This window comes from Malus domestica, chromosome 03 (genome assembly GCF_042453785.1).
Source record: "Malus domestica chromosome 03, GDT2T_hap1".
Taxonomy (NCBI): Eukaryota; Viridiplantae; Streptophyta; class Magnoliopsida; order Rosales; family Rosaceae; genus Malus; species Malus domestica.
The window spans coordinates 26,772,002-26,795,634 of record NC_091663.1 but is presented as its reverse complement, the minus strand read 5'-3'; the positions used below and the strand labels follow the sequence as shown (position 1 = coordinate 26,795,634).

General features: G+C 36.0%; 4 protein-coding genes across 5 annotated transcripts; all 4 read left to right on the top strand.

The window, feature by feature from the left end:
• Positions 1–69: 69 nt before the first annotated feature.
• LOC103407945 (protein S40-7-like) lies at positions 70–1,427 on the top strand. Of its 2 annotated transcripts, XM_008346821.4 has the most exons (3): positions 70–165; positions 294–354; positions 562–1,427. In XM_008346821.4, exon 3 carries the CDS (start codon positions 583–585, stop codon positions 1,213–1,215), a length of 633 nt encoding a protein of 210 aa, XP_008345043.3. In that variant the 5' UTR covers positions 70–165; positions 294–354; positions 562–582; the 3' UTR covers positions 1,216–1,427. The 2 variants fall into 2 exon arrangements, with proteins under 2 accessions (XP_008345043.3, XP_070675309.1); XM_070819208.1 differs by lacking the exon at positions 70–165 and having other exon boundaries at positions 171–354.
• Positions 1,428–6,732: 5,305 nt separating this feature from the next.
• LOC114824005 (probable beta-1,3-galactosyltransferase 2) lies at positions 6,733–11,667 on the top strand. Its single transcript, XM_070819211.1, has 11 exons — positions 6,733–7,287; positions 8,033–8,126; positions 8,210–8,271; positions 8,348–8,559; positions 8,650–8,713; positions 9,291–9,363; positions 9,491–9,611; positions 9,847–9,934; positions 10,017–10,142; positions 10,232–10,341; positions 11,247–11,667. The coding sequence occupies exons 1-11, from the start codon at positions 7,175–7,177 to the stop codon at positions 11,393–11,395; spliced, it is 1,212 nt and encodes a 403-aa protein (XP_070675312.1). The 5' UTR covers positions 6,733–7,174; the 3' UTR covers positions 11,396–11,667.
• A 996-nt stretch (positions 11,668–12,663) lies between these two features.
• LOC103422996 (CASP-like protein 2D1) lies at positions 12,664–14,456 on the top strand. The gene is made up of 3 exons (XM_029100140.2): positions 12,664–13,271; positions 13,469–13,580; positions 14,086–14,456. Exons 1-3 carry the CDS (start codon positions 13,132–13,134, stop codon positions 14,347–14,349), a joined length of 516 nt encoding a protein of 171 aa, XP_028955973.2. The 5' UTR covers positions 12,664–13,131; the 3' UTR covers positions 14,350–14,456.
• A 3,993-nt stretch (positions 14,457–18,449) lies between these two features.
• Positions 18,450–19,106, top strand: LOC139194773 (uncharacterized). Its single transcript, XM_070819679.1, has one exon. The coding sequence runs from the start codon at positions 18,450–18,452 to the stop codon at positions 19,104–19,106; it is 657 nt and encodes a 218-aa protein (XP_070675780.1).
• The last annotated feature ends 4,527 nt before the right edge of the window (positions 19,107–23,633 follow it).

Genomic DNA, 23,633 nt, shown 5'->3' with positions numbered 1-23,633 from the left:
AGTAAATTCATGGAAAACCATCAACTGGGAGACCTACGAAAGGGCGGTCTGTCTTATTCATGCCACTTTTCCACTGCCCCTCAGCACCTGTGGGCCTGTGGCTGCTGCTTTACTTCTCCATAAATTCTACCCCTTCCGAGTGGAACTCTTTCAATCATCCCTCTGGTAAGATTCTTGTCAAAACCATATTCTTCCTTGAGCTTTTCAATTTTCTGGGAAAAGAAAAGAAAAGAAAAGAAAATCATCTTCAGAAACTCTCTCTTTAACTTGATGTTTGCTTTCCCATGTTGCAGAGATGTCCCTTTAGTTGGAATCTTGGGAAAGTTGTGCCTGGTGGTTCTCAATCACAGAAAGGTAGATTCTTATTTCCCTCAACTGAGACACCTTTTTAAACCCTCTGAAGTAATCTTTGAGGTTCTCTCTACATAATCTTCTTCCGAACCCGAGTTCGAATCTCCCTATCCGTAGTTCTGACTGGATTCAAATATCGCTCGCATAAAAAGTAATCTGTGTGTTTCCAAGTTGTATTCATTTTTTTGGTATTTCAATTTCTGTGGATAGGTAAGCAGGGAATAATAAGCAATGGACAATAGGTATGGCCTAATAAGGCAGGGCAGTGGAGTTTGGAGGGCCTTGAGAGATGGAGACTTTGAGGAAGAAGATATTTGGGAGGTTCTAAAAGATAGAAACAATAGTAAAGACATGGCTACTGGATCCAAAAGTTCCAATGTTTCTGTTGCAAGGCACCTCCCAACTGCTGCAAGAATGATTCCAAAACCCAGCAGCCACAATTACGCCAGTGGTAGCAGCTGCAGCAGCAGCAATACTACCAATCATGAAGCCAAAATTGTGCATCAATCAGCACCTGTCAACATTCCTGATTGGTCCAAGTTGTACGGTCAGAAGCCAAACAAGGCCTCCAAGAATGGTTCTTGGAGAAAATATGAGGGCGGTGATGATGATGATGAAGGCAGGGATGATGGCGGCAGAGATAGCAGTGATGATTACGAGGTGGAGGAGGAGGAGGAGGAGGAGGAGGAGGAGGAGTATGATTCAAAGGAACCCCCTCATGAGTTTATTGCTAGGAGGCTTGCAAGGAGTCAGATTTCTTCTTTTTCTGTTTGTGAAGGTGCAGGGAGGACCCTCAAAGGGAGGGATCTCAGCAAAGTGAGGAATGCTGTTTTATCAAAAACTGGATTTCTTGAGTCACTATGATATTTTGTAGGCCTTCTTCTCTCATCCAATGCAAATTATGAAGGTCATGTTATAATTTTCATGTCATTGTATAGGGTTTTTTATTGTCAGATAATTTCATGTAGTTCATGTTTTAGGGGAGCAAAAAATCGAATTTAAGTTTGTAGAATTGTCATGGAATTCATCTCCCCTTTCCCCATGAATTTAATTGCACATAATTCCCATTTTCCATAGGTTTTGAATATCATAATATGACCTTTACTTATTTGATGTACGTATGAGTGGCGTCTCGTTTGTATTCTCTTATTTATGGGCGGTTATTTCTTGTATACGAGTCATCATTGTACGATGTCTACTCAAACTCTATTAGGAAATCTTGATTGGGCCGAAAGAAGGCTATCATAGGATAAAAATATAAAATTATGGTCAAAACACCATACACCAAGTAGATAAAGAAATAACATGGTATTACCAATTTACGTGTATTTTGGTTGAGTAAAAATTGGACCATTGAAAGAGTTTAATTAATTTAGCAACAAATCGTGAAATCACTTTGTCAGAATTAAAATGATTATCCTTAGTATTATATCATAATGCTACTAACATTATCTTGTAAACTCTTTAGTTTCTCGTTCGCCCTTTATGAATATATGTGGCCAAAACTGGCTCAAATTATATAAACATTTTCGTGGTTTGGCCCCATATTATCTTTATTTAAGTAATATGGTTAGGTTTTTCCAAAAAAAAAAAAAAAAAAAAAAAAAAGTAATAAGGTTAGGTGGGCAAAGACGTATTAGAAAACTCCTTGTACACTGGCCACACTTAAAAAAGATTTCTCTTACTCCATAATTGCAACTTAAAAATTTCTCTTACTCCATAATTGCATGACATCAATATGCATCAACCCTCTATTTAGTGATAAAAAAGCCTAATTGGATTATTAGTTCCCGAGATAATAGGGTAGTCGGAACATAGTTTATGTAGTAAAAAAATTAGGACCCCTATGGTGAAATCTGTTATGATTTAGGTCTAAAATTAAAGGTTTTGCTAACTTTTCGTTAATTGTTAGCACGGGAACCATACATGTGAGGTTAACTTTATCTTTTTAGTTTCACACGTGAGACTCGCATGATAACAATTAATAGGGAGTTGACAAAACTTTAATTTTGAGCCCAAATCCTAACTGACTTCACCACGGAAGTTTAGGCCTAATTTTTTTATTACAGAAGTTATCTTTCGACTACTTTATCACCCAAAGACTATTAATCTAATTGAGCCCTAAAAGAATTAATGTGCTGTCTTAGCACAGTAAATCCATTCTATAATCTCTCCAAAGCAAGTTGCCTCCTACCCTTTGAATGCATCCAAATATTGTTACTCTATGTCCTTGGCCCCTAAAAAATATGGAGGAAGGACCTCACCACATATAAATCTGAGAATTGAAAGATACCTGTTACCAAATTCATGGTATTAATTATTTAATTTAATCTAATTCTTTATTTTTGTTTTTGTTTTATTTCTTAAAAAATGAATAAAAATGGTGCAATCTCTGACTTGTTAAGCTAGAAAACAAGTTTCAATGAGCTTTTTTAATCTCTCTGCTCTTAATGTTAGTCTTGTTTTTTTTAACTGTTTAACCATTATATCTCTTTTTGGCATTTGGCCTATGACCAAGAGTCACATTTTGTCCCTAAATTTAACATCCCCACTCTTATTATATAAGCATGCCAACTGGTCACTTATTCTTAATTTATTGGGCAATGAGCGGTTGCACTTTATTGATCTAAAATATATTGCTTTTCTTCATTCTTTACAAATTTTGATGAGTAAATCATGATCATCTCAAGGGTACTTTCTTGGATTGAGAAATGCTATGATCAATCGTACACGCGGGCGAAAATTGATTTTGGATGTTCATACTTGTCATTTGCGCAACACATCCTAGCATTATTCCTTTTATTATTATAATTCAACAATTGTACAACACATACCATTATACACCTTTTGAAACTCAACTTGAGTCTTACTTAATCCTCTTAAGCTCAACTCGTGTCTCACTCCCAATTTGCAAAAATAGTTAATAAGTTTGTCAAAACGTTTAGGTAGCACAAATGAGACCCATTGTTGTTGGTTTGTGTCACATAAGTGCCATATGGTTAAACAATTAGTAAAAATAAGAATTTTAATTCAAAAGTTTCATTTCAAAATAAGAAAAAATGAAATTCTAACAACATTTTTTAGGGACACTTTCAAAAAGTTCAATTAGTGCCACCAAACTTGTAACGGAATTGTTAAAGAATTTTGATAATAAGAGGTAAAGTGAAATGAGTTGAGATTCAGAGAATTAAACAAATTTTAAGTTTCAATAAATTAAATGAGATTTGAGTTGAGTTTTAAGGAATGTTTAGGTAAACCTTTTAAAACTCCTATATTATAATTTAGAACAATGGTCATTGAGATTACTTATTTTACTTTAAATAACAGCTCTGCAGAAATCTGGGAGAGGAAAATAATAATAATCATTTTGGACTCAACCATAAAAATTTGAGATAGAAATAAACAAATAATGAAATAAATAAAGCTTTACAGGTCACTTGGAGAACAATACATATAATATTTACTAGGACATTACATAAAAACAAACTTAGCAGCCATATATGGACTAGCAATAGGGCTTTATGACATTCACATGCATGGCTCTAATGTGTAGTGCGAACTTCCCCTGTTAATCCTCTTTAATCTATTACTTTTTGTCTGCACTTTACACCACTGGTCTGTCGACATATTTGCTTATGTAAGGATAGGAAAATTAACTTTCTTTTCTTAGTTCATATCTTTACTTATAAAGTATTTTTAAAAACAATCGTCCACACATGTAAAACAAAAGTCAGAAATTTGCTACTATAACAGTGTGATTGAAATACTTATGGAATTAAAATATAGACAAGTGTGCCTTTACTTTTTGTAATTTATTATTGGATTCGTCAAACAACTTGACCACTTTCGTTTAAAAATATCAAAAGAAACATAAGAAACATTGGGGCCGGATTGCATATTCACAAAAGATTAATGAATGACTATTTCAATGTTCTTATATGTTGCGGCTTTGCCACGATAAATACACGCATGCAATGAAATTATTATACTATTCACATCGACTGATAATTATGAATATCAATAGAATAAACAATCTTCGTCCTTCTATATGTATCGACATCAAAGGTTTAAGACATGAAGAAAACTAGATATTGCTTCAGCCTTGCCAAGCTTTTCTTCATTGGAAAATTTCTAATTCCTTGAGTGCCAAACTTCTCATTCCTTCATCATTTGTTTCTATCTCATTTTCTTCAACTATTTAAAAATGCTTGTATCATTCTCACAAACTTCTCAACTTCTTTATTTGCTTCTCACTACAGCTACACACGCGTGTAGCACAAAAATGGTCCGAATCGGCTTAGGCCGGATCCATTGACTTAGCGGTTTAACCAGAACTATGGGGCTGGACCTTGTCTTGGGCTAGAAGGACGGACAGGTGGGCAGATGTACTCATGAATGGAACTATGAAAGCTAACAGCATGCTTACGGTGCAAGGCAGCAGCAGCAGCAGCAGCTTTATGGCTTGTTTACTTAGTAGCGGTGAGGTGGCCGCCTACGAGCTCAGCTCACACGTGGCCCGGCACAAGGCTGGCGCGGTGGTTGTCAGGGTGGCATGCATGGGCTCAAAGACTGAGAGCGGAGGCCTCACAATTAAGTATTTGGCATACTCTGCCTAATTTGTCACTGAGTTTTGTGTGGCTCCTTTTGTTTCCCTATCACCTAACCTGAGGGTGAGGGTGCAGATCGTAGACCACTGAAATAAGAAGAAAAAAACATGGGTAAGAAGGGTTGTGTCTGTAATGAAATGAATGGTTGTGACATGTGACTTGTCGATCTAAACACAAAATGGATAATAATGTTAGAATAGGAATGTAAATATTGTAATTAATTCTACCGAGATTTCTTTTTATGATAAGTTTTATGCATTAATTGTGGCTAGGGCTGTACAACTATTCACATTTCCTTCAAGTGATGAGAAGAATAACAGTGAACCATTCACGAATTCTAAGTTGGCATTACGAGCCTAGGTTAGAAAAAAAAAGGAGAAAAAAAAAAAGAGAGAGAAAAACAATTGTTGTCGTCGCTTACCGCTGCTGCCACACATGAAGAAGAAGCCATTGTTCAGTTGGCTTTTTAATTGTGAAAAGAATAATATTGAAGTATTCACGAATTTTAAATAATCACTATCTATTAGATAATTAGCGTGTGACATACTTTGATCGATATCGTCCCGAGGATTAGATGGACCGATGCCTAACTCAAGTACGCTCCAATCTTTCATACTCGACTCCCAAGTTTGTAGTCATTCTCAACGACCTATATCTCATCACTTCAATTTGGCTAATCTTTTGCAGAGATAATCCATCCTCAACGCTTATCATATAGCAATAGCATTGCAATTACCAAATGGGAATAAGGGAAAGAGCAAAAGAGGAAGGTAGAAATAGAAGGTACGTAGCTTTCTATGAACTTGTCTTTGTCTTAAAGACATGCATCCAGGATTAGGACTTAATGATTTATGAATCTAAACAAAAGTTCGAGGTTCCGATTAATCATTACGACCCTAAAAAGAAGGTTACAACCCTACACAAACGCCCTCGCATAGTTGCAGGTATTGGCAATTCATTTGTTGGGGTCTGTTGATCTGTAAAATCCATTATTTGAATCTTGATGTTCTTTAAACGTCCTCCACGTGTGCATGCCCCCTTCTGGTGTGTAATGGTAGTTGGGGTTTAGAACGTCAGACTTTCATATGCAACTAAATTTTAGTCTCAATAGTGTTATTATTTAGTAATTATTTTTTACGAGTTCAAGAAGTATATTGTTTGTCTAGACATTATCGCGTGATTATATGATGACATAAAATAATTTACAACACAGTTTTAACCTAATTCAAATTTTGTTTCCATTGCTGTGTACTGTGCCGACCTTTTCTTATATATGTTTTGTTAAGGTTTACGCAATGTTTCAGCAATTTAATTGACCAGAAAAGTTTACTAATGCTAGCGTGCTTTAACTTACAATGAGTAACTTCACTGAAAATTGATTTATCTGTCTTGTGTCATCGACAAATTAATAATATTAATCACCTAGTTATCAGGAGTAAACATATTTTTTTACATATCTCTATCATCACATGACTTCTCACGCAAGTCTTCCTCGTAATTGACTTATCACAGAAACTATGAGTAAAAACCTTTCCAACCAAAACACTAACACAATTGAAAGAAATTTTCATAGGGTCTCAACGGGGCTCTAAAGAATAAAATCCCCTTCTCCCTTTCTCCAAGAATAAATGCAGCCATCTCGAACCCTAGCCAAGTGAGACAAAGAAAAATATTATATCCATCGGTTTCATATAAGTTTTTCTCGTCATTGGCAAACTTATTATATCCACTCATAGACCTTCTATATCAGGCCAAAAAACGACTCAAGACTCTCAGTCTCAAGTGGAATTGGTCTGCAATATTTTGAGGCAGAAATGCTTCCACAGATCATAGGGTAGTTAAGAAGTCGTATCAAAGTATGGAAAACTAAGCGTACAACTTGGGACATAAAATTGAATATGAAATGTTTGTTAAGGTCAGTTACGTAATTTTGGTCGGTAAACGCCATGGTTGTTGGGTCCTTTCTCTCACCTCCACGCACCTCCACGCACCTCCACCTTCTCTATAACTGCAATTTACAAACACAACACCCAGAAACCCACCGACAAAACCAGAACCTCCATTGTTTGAGCACTCGGAGGAGCCACTTGGCTGTTCCTGGTTTTTTAAGGAACGTGGATTTCTGGATCTGAATTTTGGGTCAAACGAGTGCGTTGACTTCATTGACTTGGGATTGGTAAATGATTTATCTTTGATTGGTCGGATTTGAGAGAAGAATGTCTTGGAAGAGCAGAGAAGGAGAAGCATCGAAGAGTGCTTTTGTGTCTCGGAAATGGACCCTTTTGTTTTGCATTGGTTGCTTTTGTGCTGGGATGCTCTTCTCTGATAGGTAAATAATTTAAATTTCCACATATTTAAAGCGTCGATTTTTCTTTGAAATCCCAGAGAAAATGATTGTTTTGGTGAAGTGGGTAGCTTTCTACCATCCTTAAATTTGCTCAAAGATTTGGGATTTTGGATTATTTTTGTAATCTGGATGTGGGGCTTGGTGGGTTTTGAATATGATGAGTGATGGTGGATTTTTGAGCGTTTTCTGGGTTTTTGTAATTAATGCATCAGTGCTGTATTTTTTTAATTGTTTAGTTAGCATCTTCAAAGTGGAGATTAATGATGATGACAGACTCGTTTAAAATTTATTTAGTGTTATTAACTGCTTCCTGGTTGAGTTCCCTTATTTTTTTGGCAGAATTGGTAAGTTTGTTGTGTCCCTTGCAATGATGAGATTGGGATAGATCTGAATTTCATATAACAGATGCAATGCTTCAATTCAGACATCATTCTTGTAACCAGGTTTTGTCTTAATTGTTTTGTTCAAGAGATTAATCTGTTGTCCCTTCTTCATTAAGTACTACGACAACACCTTCTGCACCGCCCGCCCTCCTTCCCTAGTCCTTTTCTTTCCCTCCCTTTGCTTCTCATTTCCGGAAAACGTAGGAGAATGGGCATACACTCCCATCAAAACATGTTATTACTTTGCACTTTATCAGAAGCGAATATAGCACGTTTATGCTAGAGTTTCTTTAATACCACGCATGTGGTGTACTGATAAAAAAATAAATGATTTCTGCCAACAGAATGTGGTCAGTGCCTGAAATTGAAGACATATCGAGTACAACAAGGGTTGACGATGAAACACCAAAGTTAGGTTCTGGATGTGATCCAACAATCGTAAGTACAATTTATCTAAACAGCCGGTTCTTTACCTTTTCGTTATTTGTTTATTCATCTTTACTTTTCTTTTCGTTTAAAAGGATGTAGAAAATGAACCAAAGGATGTTTACGGGGAAGTTTCAAAGACTCATCGTGCTATACAGTAAGCCATGCTGGAGCTCATCTCATTTTATTGAAGTTGACTTAATGTTCTGTCTTATGACTCGTAAAATTTGCAGCATGCTGGATAAAAAAATTTCAAATTTGGAGATGGAATTAGCTGCTGCAAGGGCTGCGCAGGAATCTATTCTAAGTGGTTCACCAGTTGCAGAAAATTTAAAAATTCCCAAGACAAGAAAGAAAAGAAAATATTTGATGGTTGTGGGAATAAATACTGCTTTTAGCAGTCGAAAGCGCAGGGATTCAGTTCGTGCTACTTGGATGCCTCAAGGTTTTTTATCGATAACCTGCTTTCTTTATATTTTCTAACTATATGTGAATGCCTCTGACATTTCCTTTCCACTTTGTCTTTACTATATAGCCGATAAAAGAAAGAAGCTTGAGGAAGAAAAGGGCATTGTAGTTCGGTTTGTAATAGGTCACAGGTGAGTATTTGAGCTCAAATATATTGGTTTTACTTTTGATTTGTTGTTTTAAGTTTTTTAACTGATAAATTTCATGAAAGCGTCAGTCTTTCAGTAGAATATCGTGGAATTTGACTCTATCCCATTGGGATCTTTATCATGGGATAAACAACAATCTACTTGGAGCACTTTTTATTAGAAACATTTTGGAAATTATTTTGATAGAGTTCAATATTTTTTGTTCTCCGATTGTTTGGTGTCTTAGAATTGTGAATTTATTTTCCCCTCCCTTCCACCACCTGCATCATAATCCTACTCTCCATCATGTAAAGCAATAGTAATGCCAGACTACTGTCAGCTCCAATGTTTCTGTTATAGGTCTTTATATGCATACGTACACATTTTATTTTGACTCCTGCATTTCTTAAACAAATAAAAACCTTTAACATTTATTCTGTCTTTCAAAGTTAATGTTCACATGATTTACCCTCGTTTGTCTACGTTTTTATTTTATCATACATGGTCACCTCAACGTTGAAATATTTTCCTTTTCTTAAACAAATAAAACCTGATTTTTTTTTCTTTTATCCATTGCTAGTGCTACATCAGGTGGTATCCTTGATAGAGCTATTGAAGCAGAGGAGAACAGGCACGGTGACATTATGCGGCTGGTAAAGCCTTTGTCTTTTCAGCTAGTTTAGTTAATCTTTTTTTTATCTGGCATCTGAGGTATCTTCGTAATGTGTTGGTCTCAGAAAAAGCTAATTGATTTTGTCTTCATAAATTTGATGAAAGCAGGATCATGTTGAGGGCTATCTTGAATTGTCAGCGAAGACAAAAATATTTTTTGCCACTGCTGTTGCTTCATGGGATGCAGATTTCTATGTTAAAGTTGACGATGATGTACATGTAAATATAGGTATATAATCATCAGGCTTCTCTGTTCAAAATATGTCTTTTCAATGTTTACAAACTGGAAATTGGCTTTTCTGGAACACATCCGAAATGGCAAAATCAGTCCTGTTTAAGGAGTCACTAGTGCTGGCATTTTTACTGGCACATTCTGATCTCCAGCTTGTGTGTAATAATTTTTGCTGTTATCATTCTCCCTTTTTTCTCTCAATGTTGATTTCAATCATCATATATAATTACAGGAACACTTGGAGCAACTTTAGCTAGGCATCGACCAAAGCCGAGGGTGTATATTGGATGCATGAAATCTGGTCCCGTCCTTGCTCAAAAGTGAGCTGTGCACGCTTAATTTATTTCTTCCAGCAGGACCTTTTTGGCATTCTCTCCCTTACCTTACTTTTTTTATTGACAGGGGAGTAAGGTATCATGAGCCCGAGTATTGGAAATTTGGTGAGGAAGGGAACAAGTATTTCCGTCATGCCACAGGCCAGCTTTATGCCATCTCAAAAGACTTGGCTACTTACATATCAATCAACCAGTATGTTTCCGTATTCTTTATAGTAGAAGTCCTTCTGCTCAAATTATGTCTACCCTTTACTTATTTCTAATGTTATGCTAATCATCTAGGCATGTGCTACACAAGTATGTGAATGAGGATGTTTCCTTGGGATCGTGGTTCATTGGATTGGACGTGGAGCAGGTTGATGACCGGAGATTATGTTGTGGAACACCACCTGGTAATCTCATATCCATCTGTTTTTTCCCCCTTTTTTTTTTTTTGACTTGCTTGGTCTTAATGAGGTTCCAATGGCAATAGTTTTGGGGACAAAAAGTTCGGGTGCCAAACATTTGCATGACATGGGCTGTTACATGTTCCATAGCTCCAACATTGTGTTTCTGTTACTTAAGAGTGGCAATAGATGACCAAGATATTCTTTGCTTCATATGGTCGTGTTTAGTTTTGTCACCTATGGTAAACAAGTTGAATTATTTGTTTTGGTTACACATTTTTAACTATGTAGCAGGCCGGGAATGGGCATAGTTGGGGGGTCGTGACATAAACTGGCTTACATGCTATAAGGCGTAGCTGTGCCCCATGGGGAGTTATCAGTCATTTTATTGTTCATTGAAATGTCAGATCAACTTTACCTTCCAGAGCATTTAGAGTTGTTTCATGGGTTGATTACAGCCCCTTAATTGCTACACTTATTGCTTAGCTGATACCAGTTGCAATACACACCTGATCATGGTGGCTAGCAGCTCATCTAAGATATCATGAGATCTTAGTTCGGATCCTGCGATTGTTTTAGCATTTCTTACCAGTAGAGTTCACTTACATTTACGATGTATATTCTCAAATGACTTACGTCTAAAAGACTTCAAGGTCAGGGTTGATGATGTGCGAAATAACATGGGTGAGAGACGCCTGTGTTAATTCCTATGGTGCTATTCAATGTTATTAGTCTGGTTCAGTGTGTTTTGTGTGGGTTTACGCATTCATGCGTGATAAGTTTTCATGTCCAGAATTACAAAGAAAACAAAATTGGAAGAAAGGTTAATTAATGGTAGTTCAAGCTAGGAATAAATATTATCATGACATAGCGCATAGTTATGGGTTTAACGCTGTTAATTGTTACCACAGATTGTGAGTGGAAGGCTCAGGCAGGCAACGTCTGCGTTGCTTCATTCGATTGGAGTTGCAGTGGGATTTGCAAGTCTTCGGAGAGGATCAAGGAGGTCCACAGGCGCTGTGGAGAAGGTGAGAATGCTTTGTGGAATGCAGCTTTCTAATTGACAAAAAGTTCTTCCAAACTCGGGAGGAAAATGTAAATGGCGTGAGCTTGTATCATAAAAATCCACACAGAGAAATTTTTTGCAACACGACGGTAGTAGCTGTCCTATTTCCTGGATTCTGCTCCATTTTAGACGAGTGAGATACCCAATATTGAAACTTGAAAGAGGTGATAGATTGTCGTTAAAATCATTCTTTGATTGCTTCCGGGAACATTTGTATTGCAAGTCTTCCAATGTTAATGAAGTTCCAGAATAAGTGCCTGTTGGAATTTTTTTTCTATATTTTTTTCATGTTGTAGAAGAAATGTTTATGATCTCTTTCCTTTGTGATGAAGCTTCAATGTGGCATCTCTGACCACTGACTAGTTGACTCAGTTGATGCGCTCATATGCAATTACATTCTGTACCAAATGCAACTCACCATATTTATATCCCATCCACCTCCCCCAGACTGCAGTGAATTTGAGTAGGTGAATTAAGTGACCAAAGGCAAATTAACTTATTAAGTGACAAAACTCAACCATATTGATCGGAGAAATTTACCAAAAGAAAAAAAAATGCAGGAGAAGTCATTAAGTTGTTATTATTAATTGAAACTTTTAGGAAATGGGTTCACTGTTTTCGTAGCACTTTTGATCACTAATACAAGACTATGTAACCTTGCATAAATCACTTGGAACGCTTCAGTGAGTGTGAACACGTTGCATATAAGTTCTTCACCATCACTTGGAGCTTTCTTGGTGGCTCTTTGAGGAAATCATGTTTTCCACTGCAAAAGAAAGTTAATAGAAAAAGTAAAAGAAGCAGAAAAGAGTTTAAAGATCAAACATGTCATGGTGAGATCATGTTTAGGGTGGATTTGTAGTTGTTGAAATGTCGAAAACAGCGTTTTGTATCTATCTCTCTACTCACATCTACTCACATAAACTATATATGATAATCTAGTAATACTCCATTACAAGGAAAGATGATGATCAAAATTGTTCTGCTGTCCACTTATGATTAAGGTAAACATTTTCTTGAAAAGCACAGCCAAATCTACTTTTAATCCGCCACGCCACCTGTTCTAGATATTCATCATAACGTCATGACATGATTTGCTGCAGCTGCACTGAAAAAGCAAAGCCCCACTATCTTTCCTCTTCCCACTAACAAGGACACCATCCGCACCGAAAAATTGGAGCATTAGTTTCTAAAATATGATTCAATTGGAGTTGTAGCTTTATAAAATATTAAAAAAAAAAGTTTGTGAACGTTAGTCTTTGAAATTGTCATAACATGGAATATTAGTTGTTTTGAGTGATTCTTAGAACTTCCGTTTTCTATTTGAAACCTTTGATTTTGGACGAAAGTTTTAACAACATTACTTATAAGGATCACTGCTTCACATTATGATAAGTTTAGAAATGAATAGTCTCATATCTTTAATTCAAGAACTAAAGCTCTAATTTGTCACCCAAACATTATTTATTTATTTAATAGAAAAAAATCATAATAACAAGACCAATAAATCCACATTGATGATTTTTCCAAAACAAAAGGAAAGCAAAGTAATGGTACATTAGTTATATCTAACTTCTTCCTCAAATGTTTTGTATTTATTACCACATTACCATTTTAGTCTTAGTCTCACCAACATCTTCATCTCACTCTCCCACACACTCGTATAATATAAGACCAGCCAAGCCTGCCAAGGGTTTCATGTTGCTGCTGCTCTTGCATTACCTGCAAACATGTTGCTGAAGCTCATAGACTCCTCCCTCAGGATTTTTGTAATTCCTCTCAATATTGCAACCATTTGGCTCACTGTCACCAACCACCAAGACAACCCCAGCTATGGCAACCTAAAGTTCTCCAATTTCATAGGCCTCAAGTAACAACTCCATTCATTTACTTGGATAATTACTGTTTCTGTTTTTTGATACAAGCGATACTGAAATCCGGGGACTCAAACTCAGGACTTCGGGTGCATGAGTGAATGTTCTTAAACAACTAAGCTGCAAGCTCGTTGCGTTGATGTTTATATTTTTGAGTTATTGATTGACGTTTGAAGTGTCTTTGTTTCTGCAGGTACATGGTTTTCATCAGTACCATTTCTGGTGTGTATGCTTTTCTTGCAGCTTTGTCCTCATGGATCAGATGCTTTGCGACTAAAGCTTGGCTTTTCTTTGTCTCTGACCAGGTTCATTTTCTTTTTCCTTTTGGCCCCATTTAATTTCTTTTCTTTTTCACTTGGCTTTTAGACAAAAAAATAGGAGGTGTGTTTTTGACAATTGACACACATGCATAGATAAAACCGGTTGCAAACGCTCAAGGAAAAATAGAACTGGATAGACACTCACAATAGAGTTTTTTAAAGATAAATTTAGTGCCTTTTGTTGTCTGTTTAAAAGTTTTTATTTGTGCTTATTTCTCTTGAAAGTTTTGGGAAAAGAAAAATAGATACACTCACAATAGAGTTTTTTAAAGATCAATTTGTGTTTGTTGTCTTGCTTTGTGTTGAAGGCATAATCATAATGTTTTAGCCCACTAATTAAGCACAATATTGGTCCTATATTTGATAAAAGTATAATCTTTTGTTTTTTGAAATTCTAATAACAAGCTCACATGTCTCAAATTTGACCAAAAATGTATCATCGATCATTTTGTGTAATATATTTCTTTCTTGTTTCAAATTTTGGGTGCAGATTGTAGCTTATCTAATGGTCACATCTGGGGCAGCAGTGATGGAGATATTGTCTTTAGCTTACAAAGGGGACAGGACAGTCTCTTGGAGTGAAGCCTGCACTTCTTATGGGAAATTCTGCAGCAGAATGAAGGTAGCATTGGTTCTCCATGCCCTGGCTCTTTGCTGCTTTCTTGTATTGGCTGTGATCTCAGCTTATAGAATGTTTAGCATGTTTGACCCCCCTTTTATTTCTGATAAGGAGGTGGAAGAAGTGAGGACTTAGATTCGAATCATTAGATGGGTTTTCTTTAAGTGTTTTTTGTTAATTGATTTAGAGGTCTCTTGTGGTATACATATGATGCCGCTTTTAATTAAACACGTATTTGATAATTGGATTGTGAAAAACACACTTGGAGGTTATATGTTTGGTGAAATACTAATTGTTGTATGTTCAATCCAAGCTATTTCTCGGGAAAATTTTATTCGACTTGGTGATCACTTGTTATGAATCAAACAAGTTAATGATTAATCATGAGGATATTATTGGTTACAATAATTGTAGATTTGTTCGATATATATAGATGACTAATTGGTCTTCACGTTATATTAATTTTTATAGACATGATCTTTATATGAAGATAAAGAGAATGAATGACTTATATTATGAAGTTTGTACGATGAAATAATGTCACGTCGTCATGTCAAGAGGAACGACTCTTTACATGTAAGGAACCAAGTATGTTTGTTAAGGTATGTTTGGTGAGGGATTTCCAAGTCCCAAAAGACTAAGGTCAACTTCATAAGGAATAGACCATAGAGAGGATTAGAAATGCTCTTCACAAGCATTACAAAGGCATGTGAGATAGATTAATAAGTGACACTTCCCAAGTAGGAATTTGCAAATCCCTCTCAAATACCTTTGTAATACTCATAAAAGACATTTCTAATCATCTTTATCTAACATTTTAGTCTCTTCCTTATTAATTTGGTCTCAATTCCTTCATATAATGTTTGGATGAGGAAATTTAGAATTACTAAGAAATTCCAAAGCGATGGAAATTAAAAAAAAAATATATATATATATATATATATATATATATATATATATATTTCATAATTTGTGATTTTTCTTGTTTGATTAACCTAAAAGAACAATGAAATTTGAATATAGAATTTAATGTGTGTATAAGACTCATTAACATATAAATGAAAGAACAGTTATGAAATGTACTAGTAGTGGAGGTGGCAACGATGATAATGATGGTGGGTCATGGCAGTGATGGTGATGGATATGGCGGCGGCAAGGACCATAAGGCATGTGGTGGTGACAGCATCCGTGATGGTGATGATGACGCTTGTGCCACTCATGGTTGAGTTTTTTATTTATTTGTATTTTTTTATTTAGAAACTCTCACTCATAGAAATTTAGAAATAACACATATTAAATGTTATGTGAACTTGTAAATTAGAGTTTCTAAATTAAAAAAAAATATCATGCAAAAATGTTAAATTCTATATTTATAAATCCAAACAAAAGAATTGATGTATGTCAATATATAATAAGTTTATTTTTCTCTTCTTGTTTTAAAGTATGTCGGATCTCATGTGTCCAGGTTAAAATAAAAGTTTAAGCCTATGTTTCAAAAAAGAAATCATCTTTTTTTTTTTAAAGGCTTTTAAAAATGTAAAGCACTAAGCGCATTTCTGCCCAGTGCCCATCTCACCTACCACACCCAAGCAAAAGCGCTTTTGAAACAGAATGAAGGTGGCATTGGTTCTCCATGCCCTGGCTCTTTGCTGCTTTCTTGTATTGGCTGTGATCTCAGCTTATAGGGTGTTTAGCATGTTTGAACCACCTTCTATTTCTGATAAGGAGGTGAAAGAAGAGAGGACTTAGATTCGAATCATTAGATGGGTTTTCTTTAAGTGCTTTTTGTTAATTGATTTAGAGGTCTCTTGTGGTATACATATGATTCGGCTTTTAATTAAACACATATTTGATCATTGGATTGTGAAAAACACACTTGGAGGTTATATGTTTGGTGAAATGCTAATTGTTGTATGTTCAATCCAAGTTATTTATCGGGAAAATTTTATTCGACTTGGTGATCATTGAGTGTAGTTATGAATCAATCAAGTCGATGATTAATCATGATGATATTAGTGGTTGCAATAATTGTAGATTTGTTCAACATATATGAATAACTAATTGGTCTCCAAGTTATATCAATTTTTATAGACATGATCTTTATATGAAGATAAAGATAATGAATGACTTATATAATGAAGTTTGTACGATGAAATGATATCATGTCGTCATGTAAGGAGGAATGATTCTTTACATGTAAGGAACCAAGTATTTTTGTTAAGTTATGTTTGGTGAGGGATTTCCAAGTCCCAAAAGACTAAGGCTAACTTAGTAAGGAATAGACCATAAAAATTTAGATAGAAAGGATTAGAAATGCCCTTCACGAGCATTACAAAGGCATGTGAGATAGATTAATAAATGACACTTAAGTACGAATTTGCAAATCCCTCTCAAATACCTTTGTAATATACTCATTAAAGACATTTCTAATCCTCTTCATCTAACATTTTAGTATATTCCTTATTAATTTGGTCTCAATTCCTTAATATAGTGTTTGGATGAGGAAATTTAGAATTACTAAGGAATTCCAAAGTGACGGAAATAACAAAAAAAAATATTATTTTCCATAATTTGTGATTTTTATTGTTTTATTAACCTAAAAGAACAATGAAATTTGAATACAGTATTCAATATGTGTATAAGACTCATTAACATATAAATGAAAGATAACAGTTATGAAATGTAATAGTAGTGGAGGTGGTGACAACGATAATGTTGGTGGGTGGTGGCAACGACGGTGATGGTTGTGGTAGCGACAGGGGCCATAACGACATGTGGTGGTGACGGGATCCGCGATAGTGATGATGACACTTGTGGCCACTCATAGTTGAGGTTTTTTTTGTATTTTTTATTTTGAAATTCTCACTCATAGAAATTTAGAAATAACACATATTAAATGTTATGTGAACTTATGAATTAGTGGTCCTAAATTCTAAAAAAAAATCCATGCAAAAATGTTAAATTCTATATTTATAAATCCAAAGAAAAGAATTGATGTATGTCAATCTATAATAAGTTTATTTTTTCTTGTTTTAAAGTAGGTCAGATCTCATATGTCTAGCTTAAAATAAAAGTTTAAGCCTATGCTTCAAACACAAGTCATCTTTTTTTTTAAAACAAAGTGAATGTTGTAAATAATGGGTATGTTTGCCCACATGTGTATAGTTAAGTACCACATGTATATAGTAATGTGTATAATAAAGTATCACATGTGAATAGTAAGTTTTGTAAGTTTCCATTGAAGTGGCTCTATAAATAGAGCACTTAGATTGTTCAAATGAAGAGAACATTAAGGAGAGAAAAGGAAGAGAAAACATCTAATAGCAATAATATACATTAGTTCCTCTGCAACATTTTGTGTTAGTATAATACTCTGCAACTGCTTCGTTCCTGTCCCGAGTAAAGGTTATCTCTCTAAATTTTGCCTATTTATAACACGTTATCAGCATGACTCTCTAATCATTTCTCATTTCCCTTCACCGAAAGAAAAAAAAATGTTTCCTCTAATGTTTTTACTGTTCTTCTTCTTCCTCTGCCTCAATTGCTTGCTGGGTATACCCTCGCGAAGAACTGTTTGCACCATGTTTAATTCTAGTTCTCCAACTAACAGCCACTTATATCTTTGATTTCTTGTTTGGTGTAGATATTGACTACTAACCCACTGATTATTTATGCAATCCAAGATTGTGCGGTTCTATCGCCTATCTTGGACTGCAGATCTAATTTTATTGCAAATTTTAAGTGGAGCAGTATAATCGCCCGCCCTATCGTGCATATTTAAATTTGCCTGTTATTTAATTTTATCGCAATTTTAGGTGGTGTGAAATAATCACCCACCCTGCTTTACATATTTAATTTTATCGCAATCGCAATTTTAGGTGGTGTGAAATAATCACCCACCATGCTTTACATATTTAAATTTTATCGCAATTTAAATTTTATTGCAATTTTAGGTGGTGCGATATAATCGTTCACCTTACTCTACATATTTAAATTTTCCTTCTATTTAAAGTAGTGTGGAATAATCGCTCTTCCTGTACTTGTTTCGATGAGAATGGTGCGGTACAATTGCCCTTCTCATTAATTATGTAAATCTCAAGCCTGAAGTTTCGAGTACTTATCATTTTGGCCTAAAGATCAAAATTTGTAAGAACCAAAAATTCTAACAATATATTCCTCCAGAACACATATTATTGCAAGTTCTTACACACCTCATTTTTCTTTCAGAAAAGAAAATGGCAAACTTGGCAAAGCTTGATTTCGCTGCCCTGGACATTACTGGAAAGAATTACCTTACCTGGGTATTGGATACCAAGATTCATCTGGAAGTAGCGAATCTTGGATATACCATCAAGGAAGATAGCAGCTCATCCTCTCAAGATCGGGTAAAGGCCATGATTTTTATTCGTCTCCATCTTGATGAGGCACTAAAGAGCGAGTGCTTAACAGTTGAAGATCCGTTAGCCCTCTGGAATGCCTTGAGAAGCAGATACAATCACCAGACAACGGTAATTCTTCCAAGAGCTCACTATGACTGGATTTACCTAAGGATCCAGGATTTCAAGTCAGTGGCTGAGTACAATTCGGAGTTGTTCAGAATTACCTCTCAGATGAAGCTTTGTGAGGATACTATTACTGAGGAGATGTTATTGGAAAAGACTTTTAGCACATTCCACGCCTCTAACATGGTATTGCAGCAGCATTATAGAGCGCGAGGCTTCACTGAATACAACCAGCTGATATCTGTGATCCTGGTAGCTAAACAGAATAATGAGCTCCTGATGAAAAACCATAATTCCCGACCTACTAGATCAGCACCGTTCCCAAAAGTGAATGATGCTTCCCTTGAAAGGAATACCATATCCTTCCGTGGCAATAATTACAAACGATGACGTGGCCACAAGCAAAGCCGGTGGAAAGGGAAAGGCAAGAACCATGGTGTCCAGTTTCACAACCAAGTTCCAAGGCATAATCCAGGCCCGAGCTTTAAAAATGCAAATCACCAGAAAGGAAAAGCTCATATGAACACTCCTAGAAATCCTGAAGGAGTTTGCCATAGGTGTGGTGGCAACGGACATTGGGCGCGTACTTGTCGCACCCCAAAGCATCTGGTGGAGCTGTATCAAGCCTCCTTCAAAGAGAATGGTGTCGAGATGAATTTCTTCAACCAGGCTCAATCAATGGAAACCCTTGATCCAGTGACCAATTTATTAGGACAATTAAACACAACCCACATGGATGCCACACATTTTATTAATGAAAGAGGGAATGAAGTTTATGGGTCCGATTGAATTATTTATGTTTAATGTACTCCTGTTATTTATACTTGTGGTTTAATGCTCGCATTTTCAATTCAATAAAAGTAGTATTCCAGTATGAATAAACTGTTTTTTCTTTACTCAGAGAACATGGATAAAAATTATGGTTATTCTCAAAACAAGAGCAATGGCGGAGAATTTTGTCTTGCAGACAGTTCAACCACGCATTCAATACTTCGAGATCGAAAGTATTTCTCGAATTTGGTACTTGCAAAAGTAAAGGTAACAACAATATCAGGGCAATTAGATGTAATTGAAGGCTCAAGAAAAGCCCAGATTATGTTACCAAATGGAACAATATTATCCATAAAAAATGCATTATATGATACTCGATCCATTTGAAATTTGTTGAGTTTTAAAGACATACGTCTAAATGGATATCACATTGAAACGAAAAGTGTAGAAAATGTGGAATATTTATGCATTACCTCCAATGATACCCAGAAGCGTATATTGGAGAAGTTGCATGGTTTATCGAGTGGATTGTATTATACATACATAAAGACAATTGAGGCATATACTGTCATGAACCAGAAGTTCATTGATTCAAAGGTTTACATGCTTTGGCATGACCATCTAGGTCATCCAGGATCTATCATGATGCGTAGAATCATTACCAACTCTAATGGACATGCATTATTGAGCAGACACATTAATGTCTCAAATGATAACCCTTGCAAGGCTTGTTCCCAAGGGAAATTGGTAATTAGACCAGCACAACTAAATGTTGATGATGAATCCCCATTATTTTTGCAAAGAATTCAAGGGGATATTTGTGGACCTATTCAACCACCTTGTGGACCATTTCGATATTTTATGGTTTTGGTTGATCCATCTACCCGATGGTCACATGTTTGCCTATTGTCTACTCGAAATGTAGCTTTTGCGAAATTTCTTGCTCAGATAATTAAGTTGCGAGCACAGTTCCCAGATCATCTCATTAAGTCCATTTGACTTGATAACGCTGGTGAATTTACGTCTCAAACCTTTGATGATTACTATATGGCACTGGGCATTGATGTTGAACACCCTATTCCTCATGTCCATACTCAAAATGGTTTAGCAGAGGCATTTATCAATGGGCTTCAATTAATAGCTCACACTCTGCTCATGAAAACGAAATTGTCAGTCTCTGCATAGGGATATGCCATATTACATGCTGCATCATTGGTTAGATTGAGACCCAGAGCCAACCACCAATATTCATCAATACAACTCGTGTTTGGACAACAGCCAAACATTTCCCATTTACGAGTTTTTTGTTGTGCTGTTTATGTGCCTATTGCACCGCCACAACGAACTAAAATGGGACCTCAACGCAGACTAGGAATTTATGTGGGTTTTGATTCACCATCTATCATTAGATATTTGGAACCTTTGACTGGTGATATGTTTACAGCTCGTTTTGCTGATTGTCAATTTGATGAGACAGTTTTCCCATCGTTAGCGAGAGAAAAGACCGTTCCAGAAGAACGGCAAGAACTGACATGGGTTGTTCCCACCTTATCTCATTTTGATCCACGAAGCACTCAATGTGAAAATGAAGTAAAAAGGATCGTTCATCTTCAAGGTATCGCTAATCAAATGCCAGATGCATTTAATGATGCTTCGAAAGTGATAAAGTCACATATACCAGCTGTAAACGCACCTGTAAGAATTAATGTCCCTGTTGGACAAAATAAAGTGGCAGCGAATGATTCATCCAGTGCACGCCTGAAGCGTGGTAGACCCCCAGGTTCAAAAGATTCAGCCCCTCGAAAGAGAAAGATGAAGGCATAGTTGAACCCAAATGATATCATTCAAGAAAAGAAATTGAATGATAAATCCATAATTCATGATTCTGTACTTTCAGAAAAAGAAAATGTCCTTGATGAGACATTTATCCCTGAAGAGACAGACGTACATGAAAACAAAGAAATATCCATAAATTATGCATGTACTAATGAATTGTGGGATCGAAATGAAATAATCATCGACGACATGTTTGCATTTGCAATAGCCACTGAAATTATCTTAAGTGATGATATCGAGCCCCGCTCTGTTGATGAATGCAAACAGAGACAAGATTGGCCTAAGTGGAAAGATGCAATCCAGGCAGAATTAAATTCCTTGGAAAGACGAAGTGTTTTTGGATCAATAGTCCAAATCCCGCCTGGTGTGAACCCCGTAGGTTACAAATGGGTATTTACTAGGAAACGCAATGAGAAAAATGAGATTGCAAGACATAAAGCACGACTCGTTGCACAAGGTTTTTCACAAAGACCTAGGATTGATTATGAAGAGACATACTCTCCTGTAATGGACGTAATTACGTTCCGTTACTTAATAAGTTTGGTGATTTCAGAAAAACTTAACATACGACTTATGGATATCATCACTGCGTATCTATATGGAGAATTAGATACTGACATATATATAAAAGTCCCAGAAGGACTTAAGTTGCCTGAAGCAACTAACAAACCACGAGGTATGTTCTCAATCAAATTAAGACGATCACTATATGGGTTGAAACAATCTGGGCGAATGTGGTATAATCGTCTCAATGAGTATTTGATTAAAGAAGGATATGCCAACAATGTCATCTACCCTTGTGTGTTCATTAAGAAATCAAATACTGGATTTGCTATAGTGGCAATATACGTCGATGATATGAACCTAGTTGGAACCCCCAAAGAGCTCAATAAGACTGCTGAATATTTGAAAAGCAAATTTGAAATGAAAGACCTTGGGAAAACAAAATATTGTCTCGGCCTGCAGATTGAGCATTGTGCTAATGGAATTTTGGTCCATCAATCAGCTTACATTGAAAAGATACTGAAGCGATTTGGCATGGACAAGGCTTATCCACTTAGCACCCCAATGGTCGTTCGTTCTTTAGACATTAAGAAAGATCCATTCCGTCCAAAAGAAGAAGATGAACTGGTCCTTGGTCCAGAAGTACCATATTTGAGCGCAATAGGTACTTTATTGTATTTAGCACAATGTACTAGACCAGATATAGCTTTTTCAATTAACTTGTTAGCCAGGTACAGCTTTGCTCCAACAATTCGTCTTTGGAAATGAGTCAAAGATGTTCTACGATATCTTTGTGGGACAACAGATATGGGTCTCTTCTACTTAGACAAGCTCACAAATGATCAGATCCTTGTTGGATACGCAGATGCTGGTTTTCTCTCCGATCCGCATAAAGCCCACTCACAAAATGGATATGTGTTCACTTATGGAGATACTACAATTTCATGGCGGTCAACGAAGCAAACGCTAGTTGCTACATCTTCCAATCACTCAGAAATAATTGCTTTACATGAAGCAAGTCGTGAATGTTCTTGGTTAAGATCAATGATCCATCACATCCGGAATTCATGTGGTCTACCTTCAAGGATAGACACTCCAACTGTCATCTATGAAGATAATGCAGCCTGTGTCGCCCAGATGAAGGAAGGATTCATCAAAGGTGATAAGACTAAACACATATCTCCAAGATTTTTCAGTGCACATGACCTTCAAAATGGTAAAGTTATTGAAGTCAGACAAATCCGTTCCAATGAAAATTTAGCAGACTTGTTCACCAAATCTCTACCAAAGTGCACATTTCAGAAGTTGGTGCAGGGAATCAGATTACATCGGCTTACAAATTTGAAGAATGCGGAATTAAGGGGAGATACAATTCAGGGGGAGCATCCATGATACATGTATGTTGTACTCTTTTTCCTTCGATTAGGATTTTTCCCACTGGGTTTTTCCTATCAAGGTTTTAACGAGGCAACATAAGCATGCTCAACACCATCCAGGTAAAGTTGTACTATTTTTCCTTCGCTATAGTTTTTTCCCACTGGGTTTTTCCAAGCAAGGTTTTAATGAGGCAAATGATACTGATATGTGGGCATCCAAGGGGGAATGTTGTAAATAATGGGTATGTTTGCCCACATGTGTATAGTTAAGTACCACATGTATATAGTAATGTGTATAGTAAAGTATCACATGTGAATAGTAAGTTTTGTAAGTTTCCATTGAAGTGGCTCTATAAATAGAGCACTTAGATTGTTCAAATGAAGAGAACATTAAGGAGAGAAAAGGAAGAGAAAACATCTAATAGCAATA

Coding starts and splice junctions, on each gene's coding strand:
- LOC103407945 (XM_008346821.4), top strand. CDS start 583: ATGGACAATAGGTATGGCCTAATAAGGCAGGGCAGTGGAGTTTGGAGG.
- LOC114824005 (XM_070819211.1), top strand. CDS start 7,175: ATGTCTTGGAAGAGCAGAGAAGGAGAAGCATCGAAGAGTGCTTTTGTG. Junction 9,364..9,490: donor ACGGTGACATTATGCGGCTG/GTAAAGCCTTTG, acceptor TGATGAAAGCAG/GATCATGTTGAGGGCTATCT. Junction 9,612..9,846: donor TGATGTACATGTAAATATAG/GTATATAATCAT, acceptor ATATAATTACAG/GAACACTTGGAGCAACTTTA.
- LOC103422996 (XM_029100140.2), top strand. CDS start 13,132: ATGTTGCTGAAGCTCATAGACTCCTCCCTCAGGATTTTTGTAATTCCT. Junction 13,272..13,468: donor TCCAATTTCATAGGCCTCAA/GTAACAACTCCA, acceptor TTGTTTCTGCAG/GTACATGGTTTTCATCAGTA. Junction 13,581..14,085: donor TTTTCTTTGTCTCTGACCAG/GTTCATTTTCTT, acceptor TTTTGGGTGCAG/ATTGTAGCTTATCTAATGGT.
- LOC139194773 (XM_070819679.1), top strand. CDS start 18,450: ATGGCAAACTTGGCAAAGCTTGATTTCGCTGCCCTGGACATTACTGGA.